General features: G+C 37.2%; 4 protein-coding genes across 6 annotated transcripts; 2 read left to right on the top strand and 2 right to left on the bottom strand.

Moving 5' to 3' along the window:
- Positions 1 to 1609: 1609 nt before the first annotated feature.
- LOC113770832 (BES1/BZR1 homolog protein 4) lies at positions 1610 to 5798 on the bottom strand. Its single transcript, XM_027315428.1, has 3 exons — positions 5164 to 5798; positions 2045 to 2784; positions 1610 to 1969 (listed from the first exon to the last, which is right to left on the bottom strand). The coding sequence occupies exons 1-3, from the start codon at positions 5377 to 5379 to the stop codon at positions 1966 to 1968; spliced, it is 960 nt and encodes a 319-aa protein (XP_027171229.1). The 5' UTR covers positions 5380 to 5798; the 3' UTR covers positions 1610 to 1965.
- Positions 5799 to 10043: 4245 nt separating this feature from the next.
- Positions 10044 to 13470, bottom strand: LOC113772039. 2 transcript variants are annotated; one of them, XM_027316578.1, is made up of 3 exons: positions 12703 to 13470; positions 11221 to 11338; positions 10044 to 11098 (listed from the first exon to the last, which is right to left on the bottom strand). In XM_027316578.1, the coding sequence occupies exons 1-3, from the start codon at positions 13425 to 13427 to the stop codon at positions 10880 to 10882; spliced, it is 1062 nt and encodes a 353-aa protein (XP_027172379.1). In that variant the 5' UTR covers positions 13428 to 13470; the 3' UTR covers positions 10044 to 10879. The 2 variants fall into 2 exon arrangements, with proteins under 2 accessions (XP_027172379.1, XP_027172380.1); XM_027316579.1 differs by having other exon boundaries at positions 11025 to 11098; positions 11283 to 11338.
- Positions 13471 to 14660: 1190 nt separating this feature from the next.
- Positions 14661 to 19586, top strand: LOC113772406 (gamma-glutamyl hydrolase 2-like). Its single transcript, XM_027316999.1, has 10 exons — positions 14661 to 15470; positions 16208 to 16294; positions 16654 to 16743; positions 17038 to 17132; positions 17606 to 17666; positions 18387 to 18476; positions 18557 to 18619; positions 18980 to 19068; positions 19163 to 19255; positions 19380 to 19586. The coding sequence occupies exons 1-10, from the start codon at positions 14982 to 14984 to the stop codon at positions 19411 to 19413; spliced, it is 1191 nt and encodes a 396-aa protein (XP_027172800.1). The 5' UTR covers positions 14661 to 14981; the 3' UTR covers positions 19414 to 19586.
- An 852-nt stretch (positions 19587 to 20438) lies between these two features.
- Positions 20439 to 24803, top strand: LOC113772023 (DNA polymerase delta subunit 3). 2 transcript variants are annotated; one of them, XM_027316559.1, is made up of 8 exons: positions 20439 to 20608; positions 20831 to 20886; positions 20992 to 21116; positions 22122 to 22281; positions 22380 to 22783; positions 22867 to 23370; positions 23688 to 23784; positions 24375 to 24803. In XM_027316559.1, the coding sequence occupies exons 1-8, from the start codon at positions 20447 to 20449 to the stop codon at positions 24508 to 24510; spliced, it is 1644 nt and encodes a 547-aa protein (XP_027172360.1). In that variant the 5' UTR covers positions 20439 to 20446; the 3' UTR covers positions 24511 to 24803. The 2 variants fall into 2 exon arrangements, with proteins under 2 accessions (XP_027172360.1, XP_027172361.1); XM_027316560.1 differs by having other exon boundaries at positions 22876 to 23370.
- Position 24804: the final 1 nt, after the last annotated feature.

The following is a 24804-nucleotide window of genomic DNA, read 5'->3' on the forward strand; positions in this document are numbered from 1 at the left end:
GGGAGGGAAGGGGCGGGATGTGACAAGAAAGGGGAGGGAAAGGGAGGAGGGAAGAACGAGGGAGGGAGGAGGAAGCAGGGAGAGGATGGTAGCGGTGGTATTAATTTTTAAAAAATATTTTAAAAATTTTTAAACTTTAAAAATATCACAAAATATATTCTAAAAACATTACTAAAAATATTTAGAGTAACATTTTTTTATATACATTATTATAATAAAATATTTTAAAAACAACTCTTCCAAACAAAGCAAATTTGTCTTTATAATTAGATAATAATGCACTCACCATCTTTGTAGTTTTTTTATTTGTGTCTTTATCCCACTAAGTCAACATAATTTAAAACAAAAAAATAACCAATACCACCTGTCACACTTGATCAAAACCAGCCAATAAAAACTCAACTTTTCACACTTGATCATTTTCCTGTCTTTTTTTTTTTTTATTTCATCGAAACCCACTGTTAAAGAATCCTTTTTATCAACGGAAAAGTAATTAAAGAATAACAAAATCATTACTACTATTATCTTAGACAGCAACGGCATGACCTTTCTATTGAATTGGATGTTGGCTTGCCGACTGGAATTACATTCACACTCAATTCTATTGAATTGGATGTTGGGTTGCCGACTGGAATTGCATTCACACTCAATAAACTGGCATCCTAACATTCCTGGTCTTCATAGCATTATTATTATATTTATTATTTACAATTTTTGTTTTAAGGAAAAAAAAGTTTGGGTGGATTTAGCTCGTATCATCACCACGGATCAAAACATGCCTTCGAGATCATATGTCACTCATAGAGATTCTTAGAACGAAATTTGACCACGTGACCTTTTATTAAAAAAAAAATGTTCCGTTCTTGTTAATTAAATCAACTTTTGTGCTGGTATTATTTGAGCATATGGCTCAAGGGAATATGGTACTATTGTATACTTAATTTGGATGATGTGAAATGTTATCTAGACTTAATTCTAGGCACCACCGAACAGGGGATTAGTAAGCTGGAATGATTATGAACCTCGACAAGCTTTAGTCGGCTTCACCCAAACTAAGGCCCACTTGTTTCAATAAACAGTCGATATCTTCAACAGAGAATGTCTGTGTTGGACTTCTTGGGCCCCCGTAGGATGTAACTTGTAACTTCCTGTTTATTGGACCCCTAACTGCTCTAAATGGACAGTTAGAGAGAGCAATTAGACACACACATAAATTACAAAATTTTTAATTAAATAACTTCATTATCAGTTCTTGATTTTTCATATATCTGAAAGAATTTTTTCGATTCAGGGGGAAATTTAAAGCCTTACAAGACCTTTTTTTTTTTGGAGTGACATGTGTTTTGGATAGAAGATCATTTTAAATATTATTGAAAAAAATTATTGTAATTTTTTTTTATGACGTGATATATGTAAAATAATAATAATAATAATAAAATTAATTAAAAATTTTATGATACAGTCAAATAATTTTTGGAGAAAATATCAATTTTTAACCGAACACGACCCGAATCCGCTTTGCCGATTGGCTTCCTTTTTTTTTTTCAGTTAGCGTTTAGCTTCTATAAAGATATACTCATCACTATCATCATCCAGCCTTTGGACACCAAAAGTCGCAATCTTGAAATTGAGTGAATAAGTTACTGAAGAAACACGGTACAGCAGAAGCCCGACTAGCTTGAACCATTGGAATATATAAAAATTCATAAGACAATTTGACATTCAAAGCTTCCAATTGCAGACAAGAAAGAAAAAGCCACCAACCCTTTCTCCTTGAGGGCTTGCTTTCAAGCTTACCAGCGATGCAAAGTCACTTCACAGCTCAACAATCATGTTGCAGACTTTTAACGAGAGAACCCAGGATGACTGCAAACTAGCTCCCTAAAAACCTCGACTCCGATCCTTTTCTGACCTTCAGGATGCATTAAAGGACTGCCCTTTTATTCGCCCTCCTGATGCATACATTCATCTGCATAAATCAAGAAATGAGCAAAACGAAGACCTGTTTTCAACATCTGTTTGCTATATATTCATGCCAACAAACCTGGTTTTTGAGCTCCCAAGGGTAAGCTCAAGATCATCTGAACCACAATCTTCATGGATCCTCTCTCCTTCCCATGGCTTCACCAGACCACCTTTAATGCTTCTAAATGCAAACTCATCGGAAATTACTTCAGCCATGGGAACATCAGAGCCTGCAGGTATGGCGGGCGAGCAGGTCCCACTTTGCCCTGGAGTGCACATGCGAGAGCCACTGTGTCTTAGGGACTCGAATTTGAAGGCAAATGGATTGGCGGAGACAAGGCTGAATGTAGGTGAAGTTGGTCCGCCTTGTGGAATTTGCATTCCAGCAAACCATTCTGAATCAGGAGGGGCCTGACGTCCAGGACTGGGAGGTGTAGATAACGGAAGGAAGGGGCTGTGAGAGCCCCAGCTAGCACGAGCAGAGGAATCATCCCAGTCCGTCTTCAATCGCGGAGTCCGGGCAGTAGGGGAGCTCAGGGGAGGGGTAACAGGTGCACTTATGGACCCACCATGGTAAAGGAGTTGGAATTTGGTGGAGGATGTCGAGGAGGAGGAAGACGAGAGGTTCTTAAGCCATGGGATGAGGGAATTTCCGTCACCATTGATATTTGCAGCATATGGGGAAGAAGCTGGACTTGGGAAGGAAGAAGAAGCAGGGCTTGGGTTGTATGACGTTCCTGGGCTTGGGTGATAAGATGAACACGGGCTTGCTGATGTTGATCCACCCATGATATCCATTCTGTCCACTGGCTTGCATCCCTGTAAATTAGAAAAATGGTCACTGGAAGGCTATGTGAGTGCAAAAGGATTTCAAACAAAGAATTAAATTCAATCACCCATATTTTTATTCATCTAACTTACAAAACCTAGGAGAAAGCTTTTGGTGTCCTGTTAGTATCTCTCGACATTACTGTTTTTCCCTTCATCATATTATAGTAACAGAACAAAATGACACACTACCTAATCTTGATCTCTTTGCCACTATACTGTAGACACAATGAGCAGCTGACATTTTATCCGGCATTATAGGAACATAATTGATATTATGCCACATGCATCGTATTGAACTCCCCTAGTCTCTCCTGTACGATAAGCATTACACTTCTTTGATACCCTATTTTCGATATTTTACTTTTAGAACACAGTTCAATATGAAGTGACTGATGCATTTCAAACTCTCTTTAAGACACCGTCTTCCACTTTCTTTGTTCACTCGGCAAGATTTGTGATATCCAAGCATTAATAAAACAGGTATTACCATCCAGCTGATCCAACTTGTATGGTCTATCACAGCACAATAACTGTCCTTAGCTAAAGTGAAATATGTCAAGGAAAGCCTTTACCAAAGGTATATATTTCCTGCAGCTGCATATGGAGAGCTGGTAAACATATTCTACCCTATTTTCTGCACCAAGTGTTTACCCTATTTGCAAGTGTATCAAGATCAAGAACAAGCGGTTTTTTGACTTTTTGTCTCAAATGCAGGTAAACTTCATTGTGAAATTGCACCAATCTTTGTCTTATTAACTTCAATCACAACAAATTTCTTTAACCTTTTTGACTGCCCATTCAGACTAGAATGATCAGTTCAGCTGAATTATTAGTAAGAGAGCCAATTGCAATGCTAGGAGGTCCTCAGATTTCAAAGCATACATACAAATTTATTAAACAGTGTCTCACATTCCAACCAACCTTCCCACCAAGCCCCCAAAAAGGCCTTGTGGAGAAACCAATAGGAAAGGATTCTAGAACTTGTTGATTTTTTGTATTTATGTGTAACCTAATATTACGTACGACTACCATCTTCACTGTTTCTGAATCCTAGTTATTGTACTTGTGCCATATTACAATTGTGAAAAGAATCAGTACAATTCCCACAAAAACAGTAAGAACCGAAAATAATGCAACTGTCCTCGAAAGCAAGTATCGTACTGGCAACTTCGAGTCCTTCACGAGAACAGCAAGAGATCTAAAGCAAGAAGCCCAATTTAATACTACTTTTAGCAACTACTGGAAAAGGGCTTCTGTCGCAAGTGAAGAAAGTAAAGACTAGTACACTACCACCAGAAAAAGATGTTTGAACCAAATCCACCAAAGGTTAAAAGAGAATGAGATGAGATGAGAGAGAGCCTCAAAAGCACATTATTACCAGACCTCCTTGTGACCCCTGAGAGGCCCACAGCTACATGGGAATCCCCAGGCTAAATTTTAGCAAAACTAAAGGGACATATATATTATTGTTTTCCAAGATCCCAATGCTACACTCTATCAACTAGCACTTGCTAACTGATAAAACAAAGATAAGAGATTTAGTTTAACAAAAGTTACTAAAATAAAGGGTTAAAGATTTGGATTTTTGAGCTCAGAAAGAATATGGATTTTCTAAAAAGAAAAAACCATGTTGGGAATCTTTGAAACTTACTGGTCAACAACAAACAAAAGCAACAGAGATGGTGTAATGTCTGTCTGCTAAGCAGCTGTGGCGCCCAGTTCTTACAGTGCAGACAGGATCTAAGGCAACGTAGACTAGGGAGGAGGAAACAGCAGAAAAAGGAAGAATACGAGAATCTAATTCTACTAGACAGTAAAAACAAAGAAACAAAAGTAAAAAGTGATACTACTAATCATCCAACATTAGCAAACACCTGATGGGTCAGAACTCAGATGATCTCCACACTAATCTTTATCAGTAATACTTTTTTTTTTTTTTTACAGTGGCAGTAAGTAAACCAATTGCCACCGGCGTGCGTTAGCATAACAGAACAATTCTTTGCAGTAACAAAGGAGAGCGTGCGCTTACGCCATATGTGCTAAAAAAAGAGTGATGAGTGATGACGCGGCAGAAAAAGGAAAAGCCGTTCTAACGGCCCAAAAACAAACCCGCTAAAATGCGCCTGCCGCCAGGGCAGTTGGAGGTGTGGTGGTAGACAGCTGGCCATTAGCACTCGTAGACCAGGAAAGAAAAAGAGGAAAAAAAGAAATGGGTAATCAGGAAGCTCATCTGCTTGATACAATTCTAGAATTTCTTGTTCCACAATTATCACCGAAAATAAGAAAAAAAAATGGAAAAAGAAATTAACATGCTGTTAATAGAACTGGGAAGTTGAACGTGGATAAGAAGGGGGGGGGGGTGCGTACTTTCCGGTAAGTGGTGCCGTCGGGCTCGACACTCCAGCCGGCCTCATTGCAGAGGGCTTTAAGGACCTCATTATTGTCGCAATGCTTTGGGAGTTTGTAGTTCCCGTACATTCTCAAGCCGGCGAATATATTGGCCGCGATAGCTCTCCTCCTCCTCTCCCTCCTCTTGTTGTTCTCCCTCTCCTTCCACGTCGGCAGCCTCGTCCCCGACGTCATCTTCCCCACCCCAAACTACCACTGCCACTTTAAAAAAAAAAAAAGCCCAAAAATCCCAAATAAAAATGAAAACAAAAAAAAAATCACTACTATCAACAAAGTTAACTTCTCGCTTTATAGATGATCGTGATTGGTGATCCGAGGTGGGATGAAAAGGGATGAGAGGAAGGTCGAAGAGGATGAAGTAAACGGTGTAGTACAACGGAAAAGAAGGTGGGAAGGAGGAGGAGCAGGCTGCGAAGGTGGCAGAGCTTTATGCATATGCTAGTAGCCTAGAAGTAGTAGTGGTAAAATACTACTATGATGCTATGCTATGCTACGCTTAGGAGGTGATGATGAGTCTATTTGGTTGGACTCGTGGACTGAGGAAGAAATGGCGGAGTGTTTGATTGAAAGGGGGATAGATTGGCGAAAGTGCCCTTTTACTGCCCTCCCATCATGGGAAGACGGACGAAATGTGGAAGCTGAAAAGTGTAAAAGAGACTAATGAATGAATCAATCCATGTGCTTTGATTTTTTTGACTATTGTCTATTGATAATGCCAATGGGGTATGCTTTGAAATGAAACACACATTTTCAGTTCGTGTTCTTTTCTCTTTTTCAGCGGTTAATTCTGACCATTTTGATCGATTCTCATTGACCACATTTGGAGGAAAAGGAGGACAAAATTTTTTTTTCTTAGGAACAAATTGGTTTTACTTTGTATTTATTTTATATATATATATATATATAGTCTTTCAATCTGATCTTGTGAAGCAAAGCTAAAACAATTGAACAACGGACATTTTCATAATCAAAAGTTAAAACTATTATTTGTTTGAAATCATCTGGGACTATTACAATTAGGAGTATTTTGTTAATGAGTACTTACTTGTTGGTTAGACATTGATTGTATAGTAAGATTGCACGCTAAAGGGTGTTTGGAGAACCTTATAAAGTTTACAGCTTTACGTACCAAAGCTTCATATGTACACATGTAGATGACCTTTAATTGTTCAACCTTCAGTTACTGCTTTGAAAAGTATGGGAGATTACCGTGTTTCTAAGCATAAAATTACATGGAAAGTTATTTAAATAGGTTTGGTCTTGTAAACTTACATAAGTTAAAAATGTTTGTACTTTTTTTTCTAGACGACACATATAGTCATGAAAACAGTATAACAACCTATAGCAATTGTGCTGTAAGATCAAATTTTGAGCAGCAACATATCAGTGAAGGTGTGGTCCAAGTCAATTTGAATTCTTCAATTGCCACTAATTGTTTTACTTGCTCTTTTACCATCAAGTACAAGGCATTAAGAACTTTACATCCATTATCCATAGTCTATTCATATAATAATGTCTCGCAAATTACAACAATAGGATAAGTTAAAAAGATGAGAGTTACTGTTGGGTTTGGGAAAATAAACAGTCTGTGAAATAAAATTCAAATTCAACAAAATAAAAAGTCGATGAGATAAAATCCAACCTAACAGTTACCCGAGTTTGTTTGAATAATAGATTATTTGTACAAATTTATTATTTGCGTGCGTGATAAATATATTTTTTAATTATTTTTTATCTCATATATATCATATAAAAGAAAAGTGCTACATTATTTTACTTTTTAAAATTATTCCAAATAATTTGCTATCCAGACATATTCATTGTTACAGTATTTTATTTTTTAAAATTATCCTAAATAATCTACTATCCAAGCATACATATTCAATATTGATACTTGTTCTCATGATGCATGTTTGTGTTTGTAAGATCTTATCCTCATTATGCATATGCAAATTAGTAGTTTGTGTAAAGTGGGAAAAAAAAATGAGAGAGAGAGAGAGAGAGAGAAACTTTAATAGCGCTTGGATGGTAGAATGAAGAATGTGGAGACTGGGCACTATATAGAGTATGATGAAGTCAAAAAAGGAGCAATAATTTATCTACCATCAAAAATGGCATTTTAGGAGGCATCCGATGAACTTCTTCTTTTCTGAGTTTAGATTTTATTTTTTATTGTTGTCCCCAATCCAAAACAAACATGAAAGCAACAATTAGGCAGACGTCGACATGGGTAAGTGGATGAACGGGACCACTTGCGGCCTGCGGGAGGCGTGACTCGCTGACTTCAGGTGACGTAAGATCGCCACTTGGCACCATGCTGTGGCTTTTCTCGTAACCGTTCTGTCTCTCTCTCCACGGAGAAAATAAATACTCCTACTAGTAGATTAGTCCATAAAACAGGAAAAAAAAAAAAAAAAAAGTGTCACGTGGCAAAGGTCGGCGCACGTGTTTTCAAAGACAATCAATTTCTCTGCTCCACTAGATCTTTAGCAGAGATGGTGAGAGTGAAGTAGGCAATAGCCTCCGGCAGAGGGTTTGATAACTACGCGGCGGAGGTGCAAAATAAATGGTACCTCAAGCCTCGATTATTATCTTATTAGTCTTGTTAAAAAATCTCCCTTTTTTTTTTACTATAAAAATAACAAAAAAAAATATTTTGCTTCGGTTATATAAAAGATTGCATCAATTTTAATTTTAATAAACAGTTTCCAGTGTCATTGAATTGAATTATTCAAATCAATATCTATATCTAAATAATATCCTGCTATCTCGATGAACATATTTATTCAAAGGAATAATTAAACTGAATTCAAAGATTATCGGGACTTCAACCTGGAGTTAAATAATGGTAAAATCTAAATACCATTATTTAACTTTCTGAGTGTAAAAAAGTTTTTTATTTTGTACACTCAATTTAATTTTAGCACCTACTTTTACGTTTTCTTTTGAGGTGAAAAACTAAAAAAAAAAAAGAAAAAGAGACGGTATATGTGCATTTAAATTTTGATTTTGAAATGAAAAGCAAGCCAATAAACTTGAAATTAACACTTGTTAGAATCTTGTCTTCCTATACATAAAGCATGAGAAATGGCATTTGGTGTTTAAATTTTTTTGTTATTCTATTTTTATTCTCATATAGGTAAAGATTTACACTATAAAACCTCCAACAATTACTTTTATTATAGTTTTTGAACTGATAACTCCTACTTTTTTTTTATTAATAGAGCAGTTCCAATATTTTTGTTTTCTAGATTTACACACTTAGAGAGTGTTTTTTCTACTAGTTTCAAATAATTGGGGTAATACTCCTGATATTAAGGTTAAATTTGAATCATCACTTACATTTTGCAGTACTTAACCGTGTAGTAATTGAAAAGATGGGCGTGTTTAGATAATAGATTATGTGGAATTTTTTTTTTTGGAAAAAAACTACTATCTCATTTTTTTTATGTAATATATATAAGATAAAAAAATGATTAGAAAATATAATTATAATACAAATAATTAACTATCCAAGGAATATTCAACATATTCATATCATTTCTCTATCAAATAATTATTTCCAATTGTCGGTCTACACCAACTCACCAAGATGTGTGTCATACATGGCCTGAAAAGGACATCGGACAGCGGAGGGAAGGGGTTGCGCGGACCGCTTCCTAGGACGGCATGCGGTTCTGCAAATTCACGTGACTCCCGCATGGGGCAATGGCCCATCACTCATGGCCTCAGTTCTCTTTTTTTTTTTTGTTTCGTTTGTGGATAAAAGGCCCATTACTTGACTAAATTGCTGAAATGAAATGAGAGAGGAGGACCAAGTGTCGTAATAATTCCGGACAAAGCTACCATGTTGAGTTGATTGATTTCACTATTATCACCCACCCCATGTAACAGCTTAACAGTTTCGTATTAGGCTATGATAATATAATGAACTCTTCTGTCTGCGGTTTTAGACTGCTCTAATTGAACTATGCCATTAACTATTCAGTAGATCATTGGACAAGAGAATATTGATTATTTTCGAGTATCTGCAATTTGATTATAATTTGCTATTCAATATAATGGTGTATTTTAGTCCGGCTGAAAGGACTGCGTAGTTGTAGAACTCCAAGCATGATCGTGTTGCTGCCGTTATTTGCACTGTCAAGATAAATTTATGAAGAGAGTAAGGATTGGATTGGGTAACAAGGCGGGAGAAATTGTAAGTAAGAAGTTTGGATTTAGTTTCATTTATTCTTAAAAAGAAAAAAAGATAAATTTATGATGAGGGAATATGGATTAGTTCAATGTCTGCTTTTATGTTGACTTGTATTAACGGGTGGGATTGAATAATAAGAAGAGGTGAAATGGTCAAGAGGATTTGAGAAGAAACTCCAAATACTACCAAATAAGTTGCTTTTGTTTTGAGGTAAAGCTGAATTGGGGAAAGGTTCAAGTCATTCTGACTAGTGGAAATGAGGAAATCACAAGTAAAACATTAGACAGTAAATGAAAAAGAAAAAAGTGAAGGGTTACCTCTTTTTAGGGTTTCTGATGATGCTGGTCCGAAGGTTTAATTTGAATGAACAAAAATGTCCGTCCTTTAAATCCAATCAAATTTATGCCTAAAATTATTAAAAGTTCTTAAAGTGTACAGTTTTAATTGTTCAAGGACTAATTGAAAACAAAATTTAGATGAGGAACCAAAAGTAGACAACGACAATAGTTTAGAGGCTTCCCATATCTTTTACCCAACATTAGAAGCAGTAATGCAGTGTAAAAATTTTGTTAAAAGCATGTGAATTCTATTATAAAAAAATTACTTTTTTATACACTGACACGGTATATTATCAGTGTTGGTTGGCTAGACGTTGAGATTAACTCATTATAAAATAGAAGAATTACACAACACAACTGTACTGCTAGGTGGTCTCATTGATAGGCCATTTTCGTATCAGAGCATCACAGAGTGAGGGACCCGGACCAAAAAGGGGGAACTGGGCTCAGGTTGTAGACTGATATGCCCGACACCCACAAGGCACTGCCAATTGCCTCCAATCCTAATCATGACAACAACAATAATCATGGCAGCATTTGATAATAATCATGCAGGTTGCACCTGTTGCTGTTCTTCCACCGAAATAACCCACTTACGCTTATCGAACTAACCTTGGATTTGGATCATAAGTTGAACTTGTCAGCAACTCAATATTCTTTTGGTCTCCAGAGTTGCCCCTTTAAAACTCAATAAGACCATTTAGGCTGTTCTTTGTATATAAACCCTGGTCAATCATATTACCTGTAAAAAATGCTTGAGTTCCCAATTGCAAGGAAGTGGTCAAGGGGACAGGACATAATAAACCAACGTCGTAGGGTCCATTGTCACTACTGAAGTGCGCTCCTCAAATCATTTTTACCCTTTTCTTGAAAAGTTCGGAAAAGAGGTGGCGAATGGCAACGAGTCAAAAACCTTCTATAGTCGAGAAATGGGTTTAGAACATAAAAACCTTCAAGGTTTCAGCATACACTCTAATAATCCATGAACTTGGCACTTTAGTTGCTCTGAAGGCATGCTTGTACATGACGAGATATGCTTCCTGGTGCAACAAGGACTGTGAGATTAGTTTAGTATCCTATACAATTATCAGAGCTGCTTGAAAGGCTTGTGCAGATATGGGTTCTGGAAAAAAGGCCTCTAAGACACAGTTTGACTAAGGTTTACAGCCTCCTTCAGCAATCGCCTGACAGTAGCTTTTATTTCATCAGGCACCACCAATTGTGGAGGACCTGACTCCAAAGCATACGAGGTAATGATCCTCATTACAACCGCCATATCTAGATTGTTGTCATTGCTTCTCCAAATACTCTGATTAACAAACTTGCATGATTGTTTTAACACGCATTTGTCACAAACCTGAGGCAAGCACATGATACTTGAGAAGCCAAACAGTGAGGTAGAAACAAGAAAGAAGAGGAATATGCCTTCATAAAATTTAAATGGTTTACAAAACGAAGTACAAAAGAAAATCGACTCACAGTGTTTTCCTGAATTTTGAAGAATCTGCGCAATCTTTTAGCGGAAAAGACAATCTTCTTACCAGGAGAAGGGCAACCGAAAAGGGCCAGCTTTTTCAGGTCGCTGCCTGACATCCATCTGAGAAACCAATTCACAAGATTAAGATGGAGAAGATGCAAGCTAGGAAACTCAATACGTTGAAAATGCTTCACTAATCTCTGTGAGGTATAAAACTTGTATCATAACTCAACTGTGTCGATATAATTCAGAACAAGCTAGAACAAGAATTTATTAGAAAGACCAAGCAATGGTAGACTGTTTCACTCCAAATCTGCTATTCAGGGGAATATGCAACATACAGAGAATTGCACCGGTGATTTAACAATCTACTCCACTCTGTAATACTACAAATATTGAGCACAACTTAAAAAGGTTACTTGTTGCTTCACGTCAAGGTCACAAAAAATTTCTCCCCCTCAGTCACCACGTCGCCTGACTTGATGATTTTATTCTGTTTTTGAATGCAATGACTTGTTAAAATGTAAATAGTCAAGCATAACTGCAGACTTGAGCACAAATGGCCATTAAATTGTGTGATCTTCACATGTAGCACATAATTGAATTTGCAATGAATTTCAATGCACCCTCAATGTTCTTGCAACAATGTCCCTAACCACTCTACTTGATTTCATCTACTTGATTTGAAAATAAAAGGCATGATGTCCATCCCCTTGTTTGCTTGCTAACTCACTTCTATTTACATTTTTCTCTTTTTGCTTTCTCAAAGATTAGTTGCAAACAGGACAGATAGGATTAACGGCAGGGCAGTAGTAGGCAAAAGCCCAAAAAATGAAGGGACACAAGCTGGTAACCTAGCAACAGAATTTCATCAAAACATTTGTTGTTCACAAAAAAAGAAAAGAAAAAAAGAACAGGGCAGTATTTCCACGCCCTCATTACAGTTCAGGCATAAAAAATTGGAGCCACTACAGAGGGAAGAGGAAGATGTCAAGAAATGAAATAGGCAACCTTCTTGTCCACAGGCTTGAAGAAGGCAAGGTTCCATTGGATATCAATTCTTAAGCGTTGTATAACTAATCCTAAGTGTGAGATAAAAAGTTAGTATCTTTTTTCTATTAATAGTTAATACATTCAAATAAATAACCTAAAGAAAGCAGAACATTCATTAGTCCATGCGAAAAATACCATTCCTACAATTGCATTAACATGACTACAAGTAACTCACCGTCGCAAATTATAATCTAAGTATACAGGACAAAGCATATTACTGGAAAACTCATCCTATTATTCTCATAATCAGATCGAAGAATTCAAAAGATCACATCTGATATCTAAAAATCAACCACTTAATCTATCTGTGTGTGTGTGTGTATATATATTAGTGCTTGAGTATACAAATGCAAGGAATTCACAGACAATCTAGGATGCCAAGAAACGAGCCAATTATCTTTCTGCCTTGTGACAAGAATAAAAATCCTTACTTTGCAATCTCCTGATTATCCATGCCAAACTGCTCAGCTGCAAACTTGATAAAATCTCGAGCATAACTATTCTCAAAACAACTAATATCAAGCCTATTCCTAGGCAAGAAATTCGAATCCTTAAAGTACCCATTATTGTATAAATGCGTCACAAACATTTCCATGTCAGGAGAAAGCTCCTTATAAACCTCCGGATCCTCCATTCTCAATTCTTTCAAATCCTTCATCTTTTTTCCATCATCCCTCCCAAACTTATTAGCGAACAACGATGATAAAGTTGAACCCCCAGATTTTTCCTCGTAGTTTGACAACCCTTCATTCTTATGCACCCCCTCTTTCTTCTTGTGCTCCTTATTCTTCAAATTCTCCTTCTCATCCTTCTTTTTCTGCTTCAAGCCCCTCAATTCCTCCTCCAATTTCTTCAATCTCTTCTTGAGCTCTCCATTTTCACCTTCACTTTCAGTTCCAATATCTTCTGGGGTCTTTTTTAAGAGTCCAACAGCTTCTTTGAAGTAAACATTCAAAGCTTTTCTTGATTTCTTATTTTCTCCAACAGCATTCTCAGAGCTAATTGGTTCTGCGTCTTCTAGGGGTTTGAAATAAGACGAAAGTGAAAAGGGTCTGGGGGAGATCAAATGCGGTGATGCAAAAGGGTTCAGCGGATGGTTTTCGAGTTTAAGGAGCGTTTCGGAATGATAGGAACGGAGGATTTGGCGCAAGATCATTCTCTGCTCTGTTTGTCCCGAGAACTGAGAAGAATAGGAAAAGCAGAAGATTAGAGGGTTTTAGGGAGATTTAATCAAATTTTCACTTTTTCATCTATGGATCGAAATGGACGACTATGGGCCTGGGCCTTGAAATTGGGTATGTGTGATGGATCGCAGAGCAGTTCCTCTTGAAAATGGACTGGATCATGGATATGCTACTGATTCAACCATAGAGTTTTTTTTTTTCTGTCAATATAGTATATTATCCTACGCTAACGGGGAGGGGTGGACCTGAGAAATCCAAGAGTAATTCACAGGAGATTGAACCATCATCAGACCAAACGGATGCATTATGCATCTGTCTGAATTTTTTAAGTAGAGCTACTTTGAATGTGGCAAATTGTTTGCCTCCCACTCCACCAAACTTTAATGTATTGAAGCCTGATACTAACAAGTTGAGATAATGACTTTTACTGGTTTTTGTCGGGACTAGTATGAACTAATCTGCGAAGCTCGCTAAACGCTTGGCGCTTCTAAGTTTCATCAGATTTTACTCATCTTGTTGCTTCTAATGATTCATAGTCTAGCTGCTCGTGATCGAGTCAAAGCTCGACTCAAGTCCGATCAACATTGAACTCGTGTCGAATTCGAACTCAAAAATACTCAATTCGTTAACTCGCGAGTCGCTTCGATTTTATATATATAATTTTAATAGTGAATTACATACATATATATATATAATATTTTATTATTTCTTAAAGAATTACTATTTTATTCATTTTTTTAAAAGTAAAATAATTATCTTTTTAAACTTGAGTTCGGGAATGATTTTGCTCGAATTTGAAGTCAAGTTTGAACTTAAGTTTTAAGTTGAAAGTTCATCGAATTCAAGTTCAAATTTGATAAAATAAGTCGAGATTTGATTTGATTAAGTTAAAACTTGACTTGATTAATTTACAACCCTATTTGTTGCTTCAAAAGAGAAAGAAAAAAAAAAAGAGACTCGTCTTTTATATCAAAGTGGTAGAAGATTTGATAATTAAACACTTCCTTAGTCGTACTAACAATTAATTAAATAATGAATAAGATGTCAAATTTAGCATTATATTCTCCTCCAAAGGTCTCATAATAATCCAATAAACCATGCCCATGAATGATTGCCACCAAGTCCCCCACCACCACCGCCAAAGTCAGGACAAATCGTCCATTAGTACGATAAAAGTCACGAAACGTGTGCTGTTTTCCTCACTAATTGCGTTACCAATTCCGCTAAACGCCGAAAGTCCCACCTCGTCACCACCCGCCGGCCCATCCATAGCACAACCCACCGGCCTCCATAATTTTCCCTATACCCATAGACTCCATTTCCCACCCAATCCATCGATCGTTTCGTTCCACATTCCCGCACCCGAAAAACAAATACAAAAGTAACAAAAAACAAAAACGAAACCCTCTCTCTAAAAACTCGGCAGTTTCCCATGTCAATACCAAACAATCCCTTCCTTGACCCCTTCTCAGCATCATCATCATCATCATCGCTCCGGATTAAACTTAACGACGTCGTTAGCAAACATGCCTCCACCTCCGCCGTCTTCTCCTGCCTCCGCTACTAAGTCCTCCGCCTCCGCCTCCACTCCCGCTCCCACTCTCCCTCCGCTCTCCTCCGCTTCTTCCTCCGCCTCCTCTGCTTCCGACATGTTCAACTTCAATTATCTCTGGATTCCTCTTTTAATCGCACTCTCCAAGGACCTCACTGCGGCGGCTTCAGCTAATGATAACCTCATTTCGGATGACTCGACGACGAGTATTCTTTTACCCAGTGAGAATCGGACCGTTATTAACACGCCCCGACTCAGTCCAAGTTGTCCAGCTCCTGACCCTAAGCTGAACTATCGTCCGGTCATCGGAATTCTTAGTCATCCCGGAGATGGAGCCTCAGGACGGCTTAATAATGCCACCAATGCTTCTTACATTGCCGCTTCTTACGTTAAGTTTGTGGAATCCGCAGGGGCTAGAGTTATTCCCCTCATCTATAACGAACCTCTTGAGGTTCTCGAAATGGTAATTTATACCTGGTTGTTGCTTGCTTTGCCTTAAAGATGAATGTGTAATTCTCTTTCGATAGCAGTCACTAGCATTTCGTCTGTTTTCAATTAAATTCTTTTGTGCCCCTGGGAAAGTCGTAATTTTTTTTTTGGGGTAATGGCAAGAAAGAAGGGAGGTTGATTTTGATTCTTGTTAGATAGTTTTGGCGTTATTTTTGCTTTTGTACTTCAAACTTCAAAGTTCTAAGAAGTTGGAATAATATTAGTCGACGCAAGCAAGAGTGCTGCTTTTGTAATCTATTTCTACTAGTACAAGTTAGTATTTACAATACCGGGTTTGCTGATTGATAAAGATTATTAATATTCTTTCTTTAAGCTGGGGTTTTTGCTTTGTGGATAATTAGATGTTTGGTGCTGAAACTTGCCATTTTGAAATGTGTAGTTCTGATATTGATACTTTAGCTTTCAGTCACTGCACTTCTTTCAGTTGAGCTTTGTTAATTATGCAGAGTGTGGGGCTTTTGTCCTCAAAGGCATTCCTGTGCTTTCTTTGAAAGGTAAATGGTTCCTTTGAAATTGAAGCATGTAGAGCTGAAGTAGCATGTAAGCAGCATAAGATGATGATGTTGAAAATTAGACGTTTATTAGCTTTTTATCAGAAATAACCTATCCAGAATCTGATTCTGAAGTTTTTTTTTTTAATTTAATATCTTCAGCTGTTTTCCTGATATAGAGTTTTGCTGCGTTCTGCAGAAACTCAGTCTAGTTAATGGAGTGCTTTTCACTGGTGGCTGGGCTAAAAGTGGTCTCTACTTTGATGTTGTAGGGACTGTGTTTAAGGTGAATGACTTTCTTTCATCTATGAAGACATGCTACCTTTTCTGTGTGTGAATTATTCATGTACAGTGAAGTGCAAGTGCAGCAGTTTGGTTGTCTTTGTCCTTTTGAATGATGCCATGATAGAGGACACATAAGCATGCACATTTCTATTATGAAAATGTACTACAGATAGTTTCTGTTAATTATTTCCCATCTGCATTTGAAAAGGTCATATTTCACATTTATTCAGTGATTGTAGCTTTCCTAGTGAAGTTACTGATTTAAAATTTCAACTTGTATAGATTGAGGAAGCGGTATGACTGTTGTTGTCAATATCTTGGTCTCTGCTAATCAACTGTTCTTTGGTATGATTTTTGCAGAGAGTTTTGGAGAAAAACGATGCAGGAGACCATTTTCCATTGGTTGCTATCTGCTTAGGTTTTGAACTTTTGACAATGATCATCAGTAAGGTACTCCTTCATTTCAATGGCCTTTTGAACAACCTGGTGGATTAATTATTTCTGAAATGAACAGCTTGAAGGCCCAAACCTCCCTCGGTCACCTCCTTCTTACAAGTCATTTCCTATACCTTCTCTATTTGAGAAATTTGGAATCTCTAAATGCTACTTTCCACAAGATCCTGCCATTAGAAGTTTACGTTGTATAACTATGCTATGATAAGATCTGCATGGTTTTAACATACCATATGAATCTTTCCCTTTCGTAGGTTATGATACATTGACATTTTGTCTTGTTGATAATAGGACAGTGATATTCTTGAGCAATTTAGTGCTGCCGATCAAGCATCTACGCTCCAATTTGTGGGGAGCATTAATCTCGAAGGAACTGTATTTCAGAGGTAAATATGGTGGAGAATCTACTTCTGCTATAGTGGAGAACATTGAAATAACATTTGCTGAGGTTTATTTTTTGTGCTAGTTGATGTTCTTTAAAGTTTTGAGTTATATTGTTTCATACATGATTTGATTATATAATTAAATAACCATTCAAGAGTCTGTCGCATTGTTCCAATCAATAAAGCTGTGTTATTGAGATGTTATTAATGAATTGCTGAAACACTTTCCTTTTAACATCAGTAAAATTAACATAGTGACCTAGGATGCTTGTGTAACGAGCATGATATCTATGATTTAACGTGAGATGGAGTTAGTGTAGTTGCTACAAGGATAACGTTTTCATTTTGTAGGGCTTTTGCGAATTTTCAATGGATGTGTATCTTTAAACTGTTTCCAACCTAACAGTATTTTGAATTTTTAATTATGTTAGTTACTGGAGCTATGAATTCAAGTTCCTTTTTATTTTGTCCTGCAGGTTTCCTCCAGATTTGCTAAAGAAGCTCAGTACAGATTGCCTTGTGATGCAAAACCATCATGTATGTGAATCTTTTGTTTCATGTTACCTTAACCTGATTAGGGGCGATTAAGTGCATGTGCTGGTTCTACAGAAACGTCTATAACCCCCACTTATGTTTTGGTACATAACAATTTAATTTGGGGATTGATTGTCTTACTTATATCGAATATGGATATATTTGGATTGGGTAAGGCTTTACACAATGTGTGTGCTAAATTAAAATATTTCAACACCCCAGAAGTTCCTAAATTCCAGATCTTCTTGTTCGAAGTGTCCTTAAGGATTGATTTTTTATTTTAAAGTTTAAATCCAGATTTAGAATAGTTCCATTCCTCAAGGCTTGAAAATCCACGGCTGGTGCACTGGATGTTCCATTCGTAGGATCTCAATTTCCTTAAAGATAAAATCCACAAGTTTTATTAGAACTAGCATGGGCAAATATCATTCCCATTGCATAAATTTTTCTGAATGCAGTGTTGTTAAATTGTTTTCAACTAATTATGCTCAATTTTTTGAGGATGTTAGCTTAGTACCTAATAACCAAAATTTTCAGGCCCTATTGAATTACTGTATTTGGTATGGCGATGTGCAGTTTTAACCCTGTTCCTCATAATCTCATATTTTATACTCAATGCTGCAGAACTACCACTGTAGGGGTGTGTATTATGCCATTCTTAATAGGCCCATATATTTAAACACCAAGTAGAGCTGGTTAACTGTGTATTTTCCTGTGTAACAGTATGGTATATCACCTGAGAGGTTTAGAAAGACTGCTGCTTTATGTAACTTCTTCCAGATTCTGACAACAAGCGCAGATGAGAACGATAAGGTAATTTTTGTATTCATCTTTTGTTGGTCAATTGCCCCTTCTACTTACAAACAAGTTTTCCTTTCCTGATAATGTGCCAGGTTTATGTTTCTACCGTCAAAGCAAATGACTATCCAGTCACAGCATTTCAGTGGCACCCAGAGGTATAATCTGTCTATGTTAGAGGTTTAGCATTAGCTTACATTGGCTACTTATGTTTCAGGTTTTAGAAACTTGAGTAATGATTATATGCATTTTGGGTTGTGAAGTTTCTTTTATCCACACATAATTAGATGTCATTGTTATGCAAGGCTGAGGATCAATGTCACATTTTGGGTTGTGAAGTTTCTTTTATGTACACATAATTTTGGGTTGTGAAGTCTCTTTTTTTTTTTTTGGAATAATAAATTTTAGCTATCATATCTTTTCCATACGTTTCTGGATATCCCACATACACACAGAGCATGCAGATAAATGGGATGCAGCTGCTGAATTCTGAACCCAAATACCTACCTTTATTGCAGAAAAATGCATTTGAATGGGGGTTATCAATGATTCCACACTCGGAAGATGCAATTCAAGTGACTCAATATGTGGCCAATTTTTTTGTTAGGTAGGAACTGTTAACGTTATCCTGTTATATATGCAAATTCTTTGAGCTAATGTCTCATTGGCCTTTTCATAGCTTTGAGTTTCTTTATGTGCAGTGAGGCCAGGAAGTCCTTAAACAGGCCACCAGCTCGTAAAGTTCTCGACAACCTCATCTACAATTACACACCAACCTATTGTGGTAAAGCCGGGTGAGTTGATTGCAGTTGAGACTGCAGTAGGATCAATGCTTGTTTTCTTCTTGTTTTACGCAAAAAAGATAAGATGGTGAAAGACTTGTACTAACGTGATGTCATTTGTTCGTTCTCATTGCAGGAGAGGATACGATGAAGTCTACATTTTCACTTGACTTTTGTTCCTGGCCTCGTCCAACAAAAGTCTTGAGGATTTGTGTACCAAGTGTAAATGATCATGAACTTGATAATTTAATGTATAAAGGACACGCATTAAAGTTTATTGAAATGGTGAACGGGCTTTTAATTAAAGGGTTTATTGAAATGCACTCTTAAAGGTCTTCCTGCTTTTGCTGGTTGTTAGTATTCTCATGCTAGTTGAGGTTTGGAGCTTCCAATCCTCAGAATTGAGCTGTTTCTCACTGTTACAAGGCACATTTTCCTGTCAAAGAAAAGGGCCCCTTTGCCGTCCGTTCACAGGGTACCTCTCAACCGTAAAAATGAAATGAAATCTACAAATAACGTCAATGAATTGAGCGTCGAAATTTTTGATTATTTCCAAATATGTGTGAAAACTCAATAGAAACGTAAACAAAAACACATGAAATTTAAGCTGATCAAATCAAATGTTCATCATATCCTGATTTGATCGTCGAGCTTCTTTTTTTTTTCCCTTGGAAGCTAACTCAATGCTCTGCGTGAGAGGATGCAACATGAAGGTTAAAGAAAATGCAGAAAAATGTAACAGCGTATTGATGAGCCAATTTTTTTTTTTACCAACAATATTCCAAAAAAATTGCTATGTATTATGTGAACACATTTCTCAATTATTTTTTTATCTCATATATACCAAATCGCTACAGTATTTTTTCTACAAAAAATTCAGAAAAATGCAATTCAAACAAGACTTTATACCTTTGTCATTGGGTATGTTCATTTTCTAGAGTAAACCCGAGAACTCCAATAATCCAATATTATAATTCTTTGCAAGAAAAAAAAAAGGGAAACGAGTAATATCCATTTCTCACTAACCTATCAAGCAAAGGGATGCTGAGAAAGAAGGAAAAGGAAGGGAAGGTCCAAATAGAGCACGTGCGATGTGGAAAATCACGTGACAATAGGCCCCAAAAGCCAAGAAAAGACTCCGCTAACCAGTAAACCCCCTAACTTACCCTCCATCATACTGGCGGGAAAATTGGGTGCTTTTTTATGTTCTTTGCGGAGGGAAAATTGTTTAGCGGATTCGGTTCATCACTTCCCCTTTTCGGGTGCGAGATCAGACTGCCCCACGCCGACCCGAACATGGCAGAAATTGAAACCCTGGGTATCCTCGACGAGATACAGTCCCTCGTCTCGGATAAGCTTCAAGTGGTATCTCTCGTACTATCAACTTGTGTATTTCCTTACTGTAAAGGTTCAATGGAGGGTTTTTTTTCTTCTGTTTTCTCGAGAATAAGTTTAGGGGTTATGCTCAGATTTTCTTTCCTTGTATTTCTGGTAAGATGGTGGAAATTGAAACGAAGAATAGCGAAGTTTTTTTTCTAAATCTTACGTAGTTTAAATTTAATTGTTCTTGGCTGTGTTTTATTTTAGGTGTCATACAAATGGCTGAGTCGAAATTTTTTGGTGTCCTCAAACGACGCAAAAAGGTACCGAGTTTTCAGATTTTATATTTTGATGATTTGTCGTTTCGAAATTTCTCCCTTTTTGGCTAAAGTTAGTTTCTTTGTTGTTTGTCGACTTGTCATCTGTAGGCTGCTTCAGGATTTTGTTGAGAAGCGTGGGACCGGAGTAGAGGTAGTTTATACTTTGTCTGGCTGGTTGAAAACTGATCCTTCGGTTTATCATATCAGGCTTGTGTCCAAGCCTAAACTTACAGGTTCGTTTACCGATGAATCTTGAGTTTCAATTTGGCAAATTGTGTTGTATGCCCCTGTGTATTGACTGTGAGATTTGTTCCCACTTTGCTACATTGCTTCCTTTCAGCTTTCTAAATTTGTATTCCAGACATTTTCTTTGCTGGTTAGCCTGAAAACTGCTTGTCCTCTGTATCTCGTGAGTTCTAAACGTATAATGTGCTCTAGTGCTCTATTTGTGATTGCATCAACATGTGTATGCCAAGCTAGAAAATCTTGCACGCTTCCTTGCATGATATCTTGTTAGAGATTTCTGATGAGAAAACTTCACCATTGTTGTAGTTTTTTCTTGTTACCTGATTGTGATTTGTTCTTATGTGTCTGGCTTCATCATTTCCTCTAAATTGTACTGGATATCCAGTAGAGTGACATTCATGCTGAATGTTAGCATATCTGTGGTTACGGCAAAATGCTGTTTTGGACTATTGGTGTTAAGCTCTGCGTATCTTCTAGGATGTGGAAGATAATGCATCCTCCAGATTTTGAATATTTACTTTTGTTTGCTTATATATTTGGATGACTGTACTTTGTGGATGTTGGTTTGTAATGCCTCCCAAGAATAATTAGTTGAGTGAACCAACGAAAATATTGGGCTGTTGGGACATTGCAAATAGCTGTTGATTTAAAATTGAGAAGCAACTGTTTTTTATGTCATACATTGCATTATGTTTCGGGGGATCAAGTTTGGCGCAATCGATCTGATATAAACCCTTCTATGAGCTATCTCAAGAATGACATATCAGTAGTTGGTTATTTTGAACACTTGACCACTACTTATAATGCAGTTTATGGCTTGTTAGAGGCTATTTCCAACAGAATGCTTATACTGCCTGCATTCTTTAAAATGCTGTTTAACGAAGCTAGCATCCAAGATGTAATTCATGTTTTAAGCTATCCTTCTATTTTTGGAACTTCCATGTTGAAATGAGCATTGCATTTTTTTTTCATCTTTTTCCTGTAATTTGTAGAAGTAAAGCAAGAATTTGATGAGAATTGCTCAGTTCAAATCTATAGCGTGCAAGCTTGCTTACCAAAAGACCCAGCAGTCCTTTGGAATGCTGAATTTGTCCAAGCAGAAGAGCTCTTTAAGCAGCCCCATGAAGTTGATAATTGTCTGCGAGATAACAGGTAAATTCAGCATGTCTTAGGCGATCTAAATGCAGCTAATTTGACAGAGTTTAACCTGTCTTGGCTCCTACATTTTTTTGTGGTTGGTGCTACTACAGATTTTGTGGAGTACTAAATTCCTTTGTCAAGAGAAATGCTGAAGAAGCAAATGGAACCACAAGTGTGCTACCAGTGAAAACTACCGGGACCTCAGGGTCATCTGGATACACCTTGGCCAACCAGAGTCCAACAATTCCACAACCGCAGCAGAAAAAGGTTCAGGGATCAAGCCCTAATGTCACATTGCAATCCCCAAATGTGGTCAAAGATGTTAAAAATGAGAGTAAGCCTGCTGAGAACAAACTGAAAGTTCCTCAATTGGCTGTTAATACAAAAAAGGTAGAGACTGATAAGAACTCTTCTGGAACCGGAGGTGCATTGGCTAATATGTGGGGTCGTGCATCTGCAAAGTCCAAAGCTGAGTGCGCCTCTGCAAAAACTAATGGCATATCAAATTCTGCAGGTTTGTTCCTTTGACTTTTATCCACTTTCACTGCTGGCTGTTTCCTGAACTTAGGAGTTCATTAGTTACTGTGAAACTATTAGCAATTGCAGATGCACAAATATGTGCTCGTGAAGAAATAGAGCATGAAAGCAGTGATGATGAAGGTCAAGGTGTCAACGTCAAGCGGTCGTACAATGGCGAAGTTGGTCGGAAGAGGAGGGTTGTTTTTGACTTCTCAGACGAAGAAGACGAATTCAAAGATGCTGTCAATCTAGCATCCCCAGATCCTCCAAAGAAGAAATCAATGCTGGATTCAAAACGAAGCTCTTATTCTTCAGACATTGAGAAGAGCAAGTTGAATTTTGAGGAAGAGAAAGAAGATAAACCAAATTTCAAGCATAGAAAAGAAACCGACAGAAAATCAAAGGAAGAGAATCTAGCGTTCGGCAACCACAACAACATGAACTCTTCTTCTTCGGAGAAGGTTATAAACCATGTGCCTGCTGTTGACACAATTGTGAAGGATAAAACAAGGGATGCTGCTCCAAATTCACGTAAAAGGAAAAAAGTACTAAAAACAAGGATTGATGAGCGTGGAAGAGAAGGTGCAATTATGATAAATCACACCTCTTACTTCTCGAAACAGATATACTACTCCTTTTTCAGATATTTTCATTTGCTTCCTGCCTACTGAAAGAGACTTTATCAATGAGGTCATAAATGAGACAAGAAGTGTTGAAAGTAGCCTTAGGCTTACGCATCTTTCCACATATGGGCATACATAGTTACTTTTAGTGATGCTTTGTTCTGTTTATCCAATGGTTGTCGAAGTGAATTTAGCTTTTTTGCATGCTCTGTGGCATTCTGTTTGTTATAGTTTGCCCTGTTTATATTATTTGACTCATTTGAATTGTGGATGCAGTAACTGAGGTTGTTTGGGAGGGTGAGGAGGAGACAAAGCCTGAGAGTGACACAACAAAGAAGGCTGACAACATTCCAGCCAGCAACAATTCTAACAGGTGAACATACTGTAACTTGTACTGGATTCTTTTTAATTTACCATGTAAATCACTTTGCCCCAGACTAACATGAATTTAGATGTAGTTCTGCCCACAATATATGTGCAAGTATGAGGCGATGACTGGTTCTCTAATTTTGCATGGGTGCTTTGTGGTCATTACTGGCTGATTGGTGTCCCCCCATTTATATGACATCTCATTCGGATAAATACTTTAGGATGCCGATTTTGCATAATTAGATATGTATGCCTCTTCCATCTCAAATGCCAAACTTTTCATCTTTCTTTTGTTATTTGTTTCTCCTTTTTGTTTCTGAGTACAATCTAGCGTTCTATATTTGCTATTTCTGAAGAGAAAACTACTGGACAATGTTAGAATAGAGCTTGGAGTTTTATGCTTTTTGTCAACTATCAAGTTGCTGGCAGTTCTGAGGCATTATATTGTAGCAGACATCCACACATGTATGACTGTGTATGTTTGGTGTTTTACAGATAATCAGCTCAAAAACTGCTTCATTCTGGCTGTCATTAATGTTCCATTTTTCCTAATTCAGATTTATAAGCTACTTATACTGTTGGGTTTATTTCCAGACCATCTGCTGTTAAGAAGTCACCAGCTGTAACTGCTAATGCTCCATTAAACCAAGTTGGCAAAACGGGAAGTAAGAAAGCAGGGAACAAGGATCCTAAACAAGGGAATATTCTGTCTTTTTTCAAGAGGGTTTAAGGAGATTGCTATAGAAACTGCTGCAATTGTCTGGTTCTTTGCGTTATGCTCCAATGTTGATAAAATCATGGCGTTTGTCGTGCTCGTGCATGCTTTCTTGTCAGGATAATCCTTTGTTCATGGTTTTCTCTTCAAATGTTTGTATAGTTCTGCTACCTCTTCTTGGCTGTGCTTAGACTTCATAAGAATAGTTTCTTGATTAGTTGATAGGAACTTTAACCCATCTTGGTGAACAATGAGATTTTCAGTTTTCAAAGCTAATCAGGAAAGACAGTTAGGAGTTTGGTGGCTTAC

The sequence above is a fragment of the Coffea eugenioides genome, chromosome 5 (assembly GCF_003713205.1).
Source record: "Coffea eugenioides isolate CCC68of chromosome 5, Ceug_1.0, whole genome shotgun sequence".
Classification (NCBI taxonomy): Eukaryota; Viridiplantae; Streptophyta; class Magnoliopsida; order Gentianales; family Rubiaceae; genus Coffea; species Coffea eugenioides.